Source organism: Primulina eburnea, chromosome 9 (genome assembly GCF_022965805.1).
Source record: "Primulina eburnea isolate SZY01 chromosome 9, ASM2296580v1, whole genome shotgun sequence".
Taxonomy (NCBI): Eukaryota; Viridiplantae; Streptophyta; class Magnoliopsida; order Lamiales; family Gesneriaceae; genus Primulina; species Primulina eburnea.
This window is the reverse complement of record NC_133109.1, coordinates 2,013,910-2,026,020: the sequence shown is the minus strand read 5'-3', so window position 1 is coordinate 2,026,020 and position 12,111 is coordinate 2,013,910. Positions and strand designations below refer to the sequence as shown.

General features: G+C 37.6%; 1 protein-coding gene and 1 long non-coding RNA gene across 2 annotated transcripts; one reads left to right on the top strand and one right to left on the bottom strand.

Annotated features, from left to right (window-relative positions):
• Positions 1 to 5,736: 5,736 nt before the first annotated feature.
• Positions 5,737 to 7,718, bottom strand: LOC140841073 (uncharacterized). The gene is made up of 3 exons (XR_012120087.1): positions 7,569 to 7,718; positions 6,495 to 7,499; positions 5,737 to 6,214 (listed from the first exon to the last, which is right to left on the bottom strand). It is a non-coding gene; the product is annotated as an uncharacterized lncRNA (long non-coding RNA).
• An 884-nt stretch (positions 7,719 to 8,602) lies between these two features.
• Positions 8,603 to 10,477, top strand: LOC140841072 (pentatricopeptide repeat-containing protein At2g22410, mitochondrial-like). The gene has a single exon (XM_073208241.1). The coding sequence runs from the start codon at positions 8,697 to 8,699 to the stop codon at positions 10,350 to 10,352; it is 1,656 nt and encodes a 551-aa protein (XP_073064342.1). The 5' UTR covers positions 8,603 to 8,696; the 3' UTR covers positions 10,353 to 10,477.
• The last annotated feature ends 1,634 nt before the right edge of the window (positions 10,478 to 12,111 follow it).

Below are 12,111 nucleotides of genomic sequence, written 5' to 3'. Positions count from 1 at the left end.
CGACTTTTTACAAAAATCGACTATTTTCTTGATTTCATGACTCTAACATGTCCCAAATAAATATTTAAGCTTATAAGAATTTTCTCGTAATTTTATTTGGCTTAAAACTTAGACTTTTCAATTTATCTTTTAATAGATATTTTAACGGTGTTTTAATCCCGAAAAATACCAAACTTTAATATAAAATTCCTAAATTCTAAATTTAGTCTTTTTATATTATTTTAGCTTTTATGGACCACGACCCGACCCTCGTGAGCCGTTTTCCAATTTTCTTTATTTTTAAAACTCATTTTGACACTCGAATTTCAACCCCGAGCCATCTCCTAATTTTATCGAGTTACCCCCGAACCAAACCGAGCCCAAAGGTGCCCAACATGTTTGTTTAGCCTACTGGTCACTAAAAATTGCCAAGACCCTGACCCACACCAAGAAAACGTGAGCCTTCAACAATACCCTATGCTGGCCGAGAGCTCTAGTGTGGCAGGTTTCTTTGGTTTGCTTCCAGGACCCAGCCCACGAGCCCAGGCCCCCAACCAGTCACCCCCACACCTTCCTAAGACCCTAAAGACTCGTCCCAGCCCAGCCCTTGAACCCTGGACCGAGCCCTCACCCCTGGACTGATTCACGAAAACTGCACAGGTTTGTGCCCTTCACGGGTGGGAGTCCTTGCTTGCAAGGACTCCTCCCTGCTGTTCAGACTGAATCCTAGCATGGCTAGGACCCTCCCTGGACCAAGAACAGCCCCTGGCCGAGCCCTGGCCCCTGCCTAGGCGAAGCCCGCCACCCCCTCATGGAACCCGAACCCCAACACTCAAGACAGCAACCCACTGCCTATGGTTTTCCCTCGGTTATTTTCTGTTTCTGCTGGTTGTGGTGCGTTCAAGAGGTTGTGTCTTGCCCCGAAAACATTATCTAGACAACAAGTAACACCATGGCAGTCCCCTAAAACAAGCATGACATGAATCGATACAAGAACATGTTAGATCGCAACACGAATACGTAAAAACCGTAATAAAACTTCACAATTTGTACACATGCATTTCAGCGATCGATATATGATGTATTGGATGAGAAAAGGGAAGATGTTAGCGTGCCTTTGCGTAATATACGCACGATATACCGACGACGACGATGAACGGAGAGGAACCGAGGCTATACGCACACAAACCGTGAAGAACAAGCCACAAACTCACGCCGAGAGATGAAGCTGCCGAGAGAAATCTCTTTTCTTTCTTGTCTAATTCTCGGCGGCGTGAAAGTGAGTGAGAGTGAATAGGTTTAGGTTAATCTCACTTTTATTTATAAGCTAGCTCAAAGATAATTAGGCTTAAGGCTAGATAAATTTAATTAAGCCCACTAGTGCAAGCTAGGCCTAAATAAAATTTAAAAAAAGTTTTCATAATAAAATAAATTAGTGAATTAAATAGTCGGACTGCTAAAAGATCGAGTTTTTGTTAAAAATTCTAATACCGATAAAATTAGTCCCGGCGTATTAAATCACCTCAAAATTCTTGATTTTAAAAAGAATAAGAAACAACTCCCCTAAATTAAATAATTAAAATTAATTATTTAATTAAAACATTTTTTTCCACATAATACAGCCCCCGGTCTCCGTTCCTCGATCGTCACCTGAATAAACTTTTAAAAAAATGTATTTTCATGCAACAATGACAATAAAATCATAATAAGCATGTTCGTCACATAATTTAATAGTAATTAGAATAAAATACTCATTTTTTCAAAATTTCTAGATTTGCATGCAGTTGGATTACGTCGTCTAAATTTTTGGACCTTACAGTATTACTTTTTATTGTGAATATGAGCAGGGTTGACCCGCACATATTGAGATCCGTGAGACGGTCTCACATGAGACCTACTCAAAACAGAAACCATCCTCAAGGAAAAAAAAATTAATAATTGAAATTTTTCTTAGCTGATTTTCCTCTAAACCCTAATCAATTTTGTACGTATAGCATTTTTTCAATCATCACTTTCGTCGTCTTGATTTTTTTGTCGACGGATAATTTACCTCTGGTCACAATTGAATTCCATAAAAATTTATTTATTTATCTATTTAAATTCTCATTTACCCCGTTTATCTAATTCTTTTACTTTTTTTCTCATTCAATCTTGATTTACGTTTGCTTTCGTTGTTCGGTCTTACCACTTCTAGAAGATCTGGTGTTTTACATGTACAAATTATCTTATAAAATTGATTTATGAAGTCATGAGAAAATTATCAATATATTTTAAGTTATTTAATTTGCATAACTAATAATTGTTCATTGTTTTTATATTAACTTACTTAAACATTTTACATGTTCAAATGAATTTAATTTAAACATTTTTTCTCATTCAATCTTGGAAATATTCCAACTATTACTATTATTACTTTTTATCATATTATTACTAAAATAAAATTAAAACTAAGTGGATCTATTCACACACTTTTCTTTATTTTTTGCGAAAACTAACCAACGCATTTTTTTAATTGTTCTTTATCATTATTATTGTTTTTTTAGACCTTACACACGTCTCTTATTTTTAATAATAAGATGTCAGAATCGAGATAAGAGATTTAGAGGGAGGTGAATAAATTTTCTTTCATAGTTTTATTGTGATAACAATGCTGAAACTTTCTTCGTATCATTAGAGTTTTCAAGGAGTACTCTATTAGTATCAACTGTGCGAAAGAAAAGACCATTCCCCAGAAAGTCCGTCTTTTGTTCTCACAAAAGTGAAATGGGAAAGGTCGAAATTTTGATAAATAAATGTTTTAGATGACCATTTTGAACTTATTGTTGATTGTTGAATGCTGATTATTATTTCGAATATGCGTGCTAGTGATGTGCATTGGACGTCTTCGCAATCGCGGGAGCCATTTTTGTAGATGTACTACACTAGACTTATTGTTTATGGCGACCATTTAAGGTCCTTTCTACTTGATCCATTAGCCCCAGTTGCCTCAAATGTCTTCAAGTAGTGAAACCAAAATGAAACCTCAGAGGGAAGCTAACAAAGAAGTAAGTGCTCATTATGTCTTCAAGTTCTATGGTTTCTCATGCGAACTCATCTCATTTATGGAAAATGTTTCTTGTCGCTCCTGTCTTGATAAAGAGATTTAGGAATGCACAAATCAGTATTAGCAGGGAATGCGCTCCTCGACGGCGCGGCTTTGTCATACATCATACGTGGACAGGATAAATGAAATTGATCAGACAATTGTATACAGAAATTACTGTTAAACCTATGCATTCTTACTTTTAAGTAGGTGAAACTTGAGGGTTGTAAAAAAGATGGTAAAATTGTTTGCTCCTGCTGCAATAAATAGGTAATTTAGAGGTTTTTATGGATTTAAATAATATTAGATTGATATTGAATCTCTTGTAGATGTGAATTACTTCTCTAGGATGTTGACAACTAGCATTTTTGTTACTGAACAGGTTAACCCCTACATGCATAGAAAAGAATATATCCATTTTGGAATTAAGAAGCTTAATAAATGGAAACAAAATATCAATTCAGGCGCAAGGAATCGATATGGTTTGACCTAAGATTTAGCACAAAAAATTCGAGCCAATCAAGATGTGCACTATGGAATGAAGCCAACGTTTTTGGCAGGTTTCAACAAGCCATTGTAGGGGAGTATTTGATGGCAAAATGGAAAGAAAATCATGTGATTTTGATGCCAAACATGCAGGATTTAGATGCCCTATTAAGCCTCCTCCCCTCACTTATAATATAGTCCATCATCCCTAGTCATTCTCACACCACAAACTCGAGATCCATAGCTGCAAAATTCGAAATTCCAGCAGCATAGTTGAGGCAAAATTCTGCTTGTATTCGTCCAAGAGTTGGGCTAGAAAGTGAACCGAAGTGCTGCCTGAGCAAGGAGCAAGAAGCGATCTAATCCAAGAAGCTGTGCACCCACGTTTTTAGCATTAAAAAACGGAGGTAAGTGGGCTTGTTTTAAAGTTTAATTTTTGGATTATGCATGTGTTCATTTTCGGAAATTCGGTCGAGTACAAATTCTCCTTCTACTCCTTTCTTGTGTTGGTTGTCATATGTTTTTAGGCACTGCGAGGATTCGACTGTATATGAGTGAAAATCCCAATATGATATGTGTATGACCCTTACACTGGTAGGATTATAACCGTTATATAGACTCGCCGAGTAAAAATTAGGGATTGATATCAGTAAATCATAGAAAGTAAAGGTATCTCAGTGCCTAATCAATGTTATGCATGTGATATGAGTCTTGTTGTACATGAATTGTTTTTTGGAATTATATGCACGTTGTTATGTTGTGCTCGAACGACCCCCCACTTGCTGCGTGACATCTATATCGCTCATCCCTTATAATCATTTCCCAGATAAACCCAAGCAACAATTCAAGGAAGAGGAGTCGGACTAGTTTTGGGGCTGGTTAACTTTCAAGATTTTAGTTTAAGTTTAAGTTTTTTTTTTCAGTTATAAAATTTCCACATAAATTATGTCATTTTTCGGTTATTGGGTTGTAAAGACATTGTTATATATTTGAAATTCTGATATAAACTGGTTTTGGTTTATACTGTGTTACGAAGTTGGTTGTTTTCAATTGTGTGATTGCTATACAAAGCCGATGTCGATTAACCCCGATCCTGGGGTGTGACTGTCACAATTTGTGGTACACTAAATATTGTTATTGCAGAGTACTTAGGCTCCTTAAATATGAATATACTTCTTCTGGCAGTTACCACAATATATTTACATCAAATGGGATTTCTCTCCATCAGCTCTATGTTGACCAAAGTTCAAAGCAGTGAATCGTGTTTGAGGGAAAAAGATGATCCATGTTCTATACGCAAGCTCAAGGGAAATTTGATGAGCTGTGGAAATTATCCACGAAGATTCCCACTATGGTAAGTATATTTAGTTGTACCAATTTATGTTAATAAATCTTGTCTCTACCTAACAACTCATGTTTTTGTTTCCTTTCTTTCCTTTGAAGAATGTGCCGGTCCTTCTGGCATTCCCCACGGTAAATGCTACTGCAAATACTGCTAAAACTTGTTCGGAAAGAAAATTTTTTCCAAGCACAATAAAAATGCTATTGTCGCTGGAAGAGTTTCTGGCGCAAACCCTGTTGAAGGAATAAACCAACTATGCATTCGTATAGTGGAAGTTTTGAAGTTGAGATTGGTGGATGTGGCATTTGCCAGTAAATTTTTCATCTCATTTTTCTCTATATCAGTTGAATTCAAGCATTTGATAATTATCTCCGTGCAAAAAGTGTGCTAATTTTGTGCCCGCCAAATAATAATTATGCACTATACGTACACAATATTTCTTTGGCGTAAAAAAAATTAGGCTCGAAATCAATTTCAAAGAGCATTCTCATCAGCATGCCTAGTAATTGAATTAATGAGGTAGTCATCCACGTTTGCAGAATTAACCCATACCTGGAACAAAATAAAGAAATAGCACACATGGATGATCACATGAAAATAGCCTAAAAGATATGATAACAGATGTAGACACTGAAAAAAGGGAAAAATAAAAAGGAAAAGAGCACAATTGTGATTTTGGCATGCATGATTAACAAAAAAATTGGTAACAAGAGCAATCATATGTTCTTGGCATATTCTACAACACAGTGAGAAGACATAAAATCTGTTCAATCTCTTAACTCTTAGAAAGGATTCTAAGAGTTAAGCAAAAGATCACGAGCTTAACAATAAAGAAAAGAGTCGCACAATCAGCAACTTCACCAAGAATATAAAACATGGATCCCAACAATTTAGTCCACCTATTGTTCACACTCTTCCAATCACAACCTACCATATCTAGACAATACTTTGATGATTTCAATGGCATGGTAACTGAATCACATGCATATTGTGCCCACTAAAGCATGCAACAGTTATTGAAATAAAATCGAAATAATAGAAAATAGGTTGAACGCTTTGGGGTTAGTAGCACGGAATTGACATACACTTCTCAAGATGGACTCAATGCTGGCAGGTTGCTAGGATTGTCAAAAAAAAAAAAAGGCGAAGCAAGACACGTTGAAAAGCTTCTATTAGAGGCTTTAAAACAATCTTTTGCAAGAGCGTCTCTTCAGATTCTTCGGTTGCATCATCGGCACCACCAAATTGTCTTGCAATGTTTAAAAAAACAACCCCCTCAACTTGATCTTGCATTGAGGCCGCTGATACCAAGGCTGTAAATCCTTCTAGAATGAGAAAAAAATTAGGTAAGTGGTCAAGTTCAACTGCCCCAATAAAAAGGAAGCGCAAAACTAAAATTTAGACATAAAAATAGACCAATCAATTCGGAAACTAAATAAGAATGTCCAAATGCATTAGTTTTACTGCTAGGAGGAAATTGGTACAACCACCTCTCTACTTGTATGTGTCCATAAATGGATTAAAAGGTCATTACAAATAATATTCAACTCCCTATGATAAGATAAATAACCATATTATATCAGGCTACATCAGCTAGAACGCAACACATAACAAAATTAAATAGTATTGGGTTAACCTCAACGATCCTCCCTCATGAAATGCAACGGCAACATCCTTCGCACGACCATTAAAAGCAGCAAGAAAGAAAAAGTAATAAACACTCTTCTCTTTCCAACTAATATAGTTGGTTCTCTGACTACCTCATTTAAGAAATCCAACACCTCAATCTCTCAATACCAGGGCACCGTAATCAATAATTGCCTTCTTGCTCTACCCGAATTCTAGCAAATCTAGTGCATAGACCTTATGAATTTTTTTGCCCATTCAAGTATGTTGTACCTAAAGAAAATAAAAGATGAAGAGGAAAATAAACAAATTTTCCTAATTTGATCCGAGCAAATGTTAAACTGAGTACCAACATCCATACGGCACGACACCACCATATTAGAAGTTAGAATCCATTTGTGTTCAGAACCTTATAATCACAAAGAAGTTTGTCATTTTTAGATCATTTTTGTTTCTGTAGATAACATGAAGATCACATAAGTTACTGTTGCACAAGGCAGAATTAGCTACGCAGACGAGATTCCGATTGTTTCTCTAGCTGTATTAGGAAGTTGAATAAAGGTGGCGGAGGGGACATTGATATATTGCGATTAATGTTTTCACGACCCAAAAGGACCAAAAAAAAAAATAAAAAAAGAAAGAGATCGAACGTAAACTCCAGTGATATGCAGAAGCCCCAAATCCACGAATAAGAACAATGGGGAACCCCTCCCCTTCCACTACATAATGTATATTCCGACCTATCCACATCAAATAGTTATATCCATCCAGTTTAAACAACAATTTCTCCAAGTCTAGCTCATATCAAGAACCGGTATCACATATAGAGTTAATTAACAACGAACAAATCACACTAATTAAGTGACCTCCACCTCGTGACATCGAGGAGGGGTCGCATGACAGTTATAGTGGAATCAGCTGAAGCTGCAGCCGTAACAATTCTTCTGAACGCAAAATCTCTCCGACTCAACCCACACCTGCTTCCTGAAAGCAAAACAGCTAATCAAAAATCAAAATCGTAATCGAAATCGATGAGCAAACACACACACTAACCGTGAAGTTGAAGCTTGAAGAATATGTTCACGCGGCCAAACACTGGTAATCCAAGTGAGTTTGGCCCGTGCGTGTATGCTGACATCGTGAGCTGATTCCGAAGGTAGGGTCGGTGTCGAAGAGCAAGTCCAAAACGATTGAGAGAGAATGAAGCGTGCTTACGTCTTCACTCACTCAGCCCAGTAAACTTTTCATGAGGTCACTCATACCGAAATTACCACAAATCAAACACGCTTAACTTTGGAACTCTCATTTGATGATCTATCGAAAAGAAGATACATTTTTTTGATATGAGTAATACAAATCAAATCTTCATAGTTCTTTTCAATTGTACAGACTCGTACCTTGACAGCTTTGGAATCTCTCTTCTTCCGATGTAAGATCGGTTCATTCATGTTCCCTCCACCTAGAAGCCTATCAAGAGCCGCTCATTGTCCGTGCAACCTTATGGCACCGACGATCACCATCCGTCCTCTTCGACCCCGGACCTCACATATCCACCAGCTTCTGCTTGATTCGTCCCTGAACCACACCGTACTAGGAGAGGTCGACTCTGATACTATCCGTAACGTCTCATATTCGACGAATATCCTCAGCGCCCTTTTCTGACATCACAAACTCTTGTGTTGTTGGAGAAAGCAATGTAGATAACATGTATTTTACTTGACCTACAACCGTACCAAAACTGGCCCATCACAACTTATGTTCACACGGCTAAACAATGGTAATCCAAGCGAGTTTGGTGCGTGCGTGTATGCTGACATCGTGAGCTGCTTCCGGAGGCAGCTTCGGTGTGGAAGAGGAAGTGCAGAACGATTAAGAGAGAAGATGGAGTCGAAGAAAATGAGAAAACCGAATGTTGTAACCCCTGCACAAGCACGATTTTTTTGACAACACAAACTCTTGCTGTATTGGAGAAAGCAATTTATGGCACGTATATTTTACTTGACCTGCAACGATATCAAAATTGGTCTATCGCAATTTATTTAAGCTTTCATATAAGTGGATATTAAATAAAGTATAAATATTCAAAATGTGCCGCTCAAATATTTTTTTTCATCGAACTTTTTTTCTTTTGGAGGCATAAGTAAGGTAGCCCAAGATGTTCGAACTGTTTCCCCTTCACTTATGAAACTCGGCGGATCCATTTCTCGCCACTTCTCAAGAATCGTAAAATCTGCTCCATTAGTGTGCGGTGACCAATTCATCAAGGAGCGTCATGCCCACTGCTTTAGAACGCACCAGTCCGGAGACTCGAACGCCATGTCGAAAATCATCAGACATTATGCTCTCACCGAAGCATCTATGAACAAAGCTCGTTTTGCTTTTATCAATGTTGAGCGGCCCACATTACCCATTTGGAATCACATGATTCGTGGGTTTTTTCAAAGCGAGAGTCCTGAATGTGCCCTTGATATGTTCGATGAAATGCGCGGGTCGGGAGTGCTTGGGGATAATCTCACTTTTATATTCGCGTGTAAAGCGTGTGGTAGACTTTCTGATGTTTTATATGGAAAAAGAATTCATGTTCATGTTTTAAAACTTGGGTTCGGGTCATATCTTTATGTGTGTAACGCTTTGATTCATATGTATGGTTGTTGTGGGGATTTGAGAATTTCAAGAGAAGTGTTCGATGAAATGAGTGTAAAGGACTTGGTCTCTTGGAACTCCTTGATTTGCGGGTATAGTCGATGTGGTGATTATAAGGAGGTTTTAGACCTTTTTGACGCTATGAAAAGGGGAAATGTCAAGGGTGATGAGGTCACTATGGTGAAAGTTGTATTAGCTTGTAGTTATTTAGGCGAGTGGAAACTTGTGGATTCTATGGTGGAGTATATTGAGGATAATTGTGTTAAAATCAGTGTGTTTTTGTGCAATACATTGATTGACGTGTATGGGAGGCGTGGCTCCATTTCAGTGGCTCGAGGTTTCTTTGATAGGATGACGGAGAGGAATGATGTTTCTTGGAATGCCATGATTATAGGGGCTGCCAAATCTGGAGATTTAGTTGCAGCGAAAAAACTTTTTGATGAGATGCCAGAAAAGGATGCCATTTCTTGGACTTCTATGATCACGGCATATGCTCAGGCTAACCAATTTGATGATGCTATATGGCATTTCCAGGGAATGATGGCGGCTAATATCAAGCCTGATAAAATTACGGTAACTAGTGTGATCTCTGCCTGTGGTCATTTAAGAAGAGTAGATGTGGGTAGTGCAGTGCACGATTTTGTTTGCAAAAGTGGTACAAATTTAGATACTTTTGTCGAGAATGCTTTAATAGATATGTATTGTAAGTGTAAATATATCGACAAGGCATTGACCGTATTTCACAAAATGAAAGAAAAGGATTCCATTTCATGGACTTCAGTCATCTGTGGCCTAGCAATGAGTGGAGATTCTGACAAATCTCTTGACTTTTTCCAGCAAATGTTAGGTGATGGCATAAGGCCCATTCATGGAACCTTTATTGGTGTATTGCAAGCTTGCATTCATGCCGGTTTGGTGGAGAAAGGATTTGAATGCTTCTGTAGTATGCGAGAAGATTATGGATTAGTTCCAGAAATTCGGCACTATGGATGTGTGGTAGATCTTTTTTGTCGTGCTGGTAACGTTCCTCGGGCATATGAATTTATAAAGCATATGCCTATTGTTCCAGATATTGTCATATGGAGGATACTCTTCTATGCTAGCAAATTACACGAAAATTTTGCTATAGCTAAGATTGCGTTTGGCAAACTTTTAGAATTGGATCCTAGTAACGGTGGGAACTGTGTGCTCTAATCAAATTCATATGCAATGCAGAGATATGGGTTATACATATCAAAACGGGGAGGGTCTAGCCAATTTTGTGTTAGATTTGGCAGAGCGGGACAATGTCAACCCAACCCACCTATTTTATGTGGCGGGGCGGGCTTAGCCTATTTTGACAACTATAGAGATGGTATTATTCCATGCTAATGATAGAAAGTACAGTGCCGTTCTCTGTCAAACAGATTGGGAATTTCATTTCTTCACGGAGAGGACACTACTTGATTCATGCTCTCACGTGAATTTTAAGAAGATAACATCCAGGGATTCAGTTTGGAGCTTCATCAAGTTTGTTACCTCATAACTGAACAAAATCAACTGACTTTTGGCTGGAGGTCTTATGAATTAAAATAACCCATCTTGTGATTTTTGTGCTTGATTGTGATTTCTCTGGCAAGCTTCATTGATTGCTTACCACTTGTGGTCTTTATTCAAGATTCTCTTGTCGGACTCCAGTGCTTCCAAAAGAAAGCAAAGCAACATGATGCTTAATTTTGATTCTTTCTGAAACATTATAGGTAACTTTTGAAGTTTATCTTCTATGCTGTTGCTGTTCTTATTGGATTTCATCTGTCCATGACATGATATGGCTTGTAGGAACCTGGAGCAGGTGCAACATGTTTGAAAATTGGACGTTTTGTAAACTTTCATCATCAAAGAAAATTCTATGGTCGTTCAGATATCAAATAGGAAAAAAGTTTCCACATGCAGCTTCAGAATGCAAGTTTGTGAAGATGCTGGAGTGATTGTTTTCTTGGTTCTTATATTCTTCAATTGAACGACCAATGAATTGGCATGCTCTCGAAAAGTTATCTGGATAAACAGAAATGCAGTTCAGTCAGGTGATGGACAATATGAACCAAACTAACAGCTTGGACTTCAGGTTTGTCTAGTCAACAGCAAGAAAGTCAAGATCATGAATGAGTGCCACCATGCTGTATACAGCACTAGGAAGAGGCCGATATCGCCTCCACTCATGGGGTTCAGGAATAACTCATTCTGCTAGGTCGAATTGGGCCTCCCTAAAGCAAAACAGCATGATGAGGAGCAAGTACTGTTTAAGGCAGGGAGATGAACATGCAAATTTAAGTGCGTCTTTTCATTAGCTGTGCATGCATTTATACAGAGTTTAGAGTCCGATAGGAAGCGACTTGAGATGTTGCACGACCTCTTGCCAACAATTATCGAGTCGTTGGGGGAAAAGCTGATGAAGGAAATGCGTATCAATTAATGTGAAACTTGTGAAATGCACTTCACATTAAATAGAGCTCTCTTGTTTCTTATCTATCTCATTCTCGAGTTTATCTCTCATTTGTTGTTTTGTAATATTGTTGATATATTTTGTTATCCAATATTAAGAGAGAGTGTATTCTCTCTTTGAAAACAATTTGAAAACACAGCGAGTGTTTGTACACCATAAAATTTTGTGTTATAATTCTTCATCTTTATTGTTGTTTTTACCTCAATAATTTTTAGATTTCTTATACTTAAATTTTGATGTTTAATTTTTTTTTTTAATTTTCATATTTATATCTCAATATGTTGTATTTGAATCTAACACTGACTACATGTGGACACTGGAGTTCTTTGGATTCTGCACACTTTGCCTTCATGATGGGGCGTGACAAAAGTAAGCTAGCAAGCACAGGATTACTCTTGTGGAAGTTCTTTCTCCGTCCCCCTGGATTTAGGATAATGACGTATGTATTGGATCTTTTTTTTTGTACTCGGA

What these genes read in the sequence shown, in the direction of transcription:
- LOC140841072 (XM_073208241.1), top strand. Translation starts at nt 8,697, where the DNA reads ATGAAACTCGGCGGATCCATTTCTCGCCACTTCTCAAGAATCGTAAAA.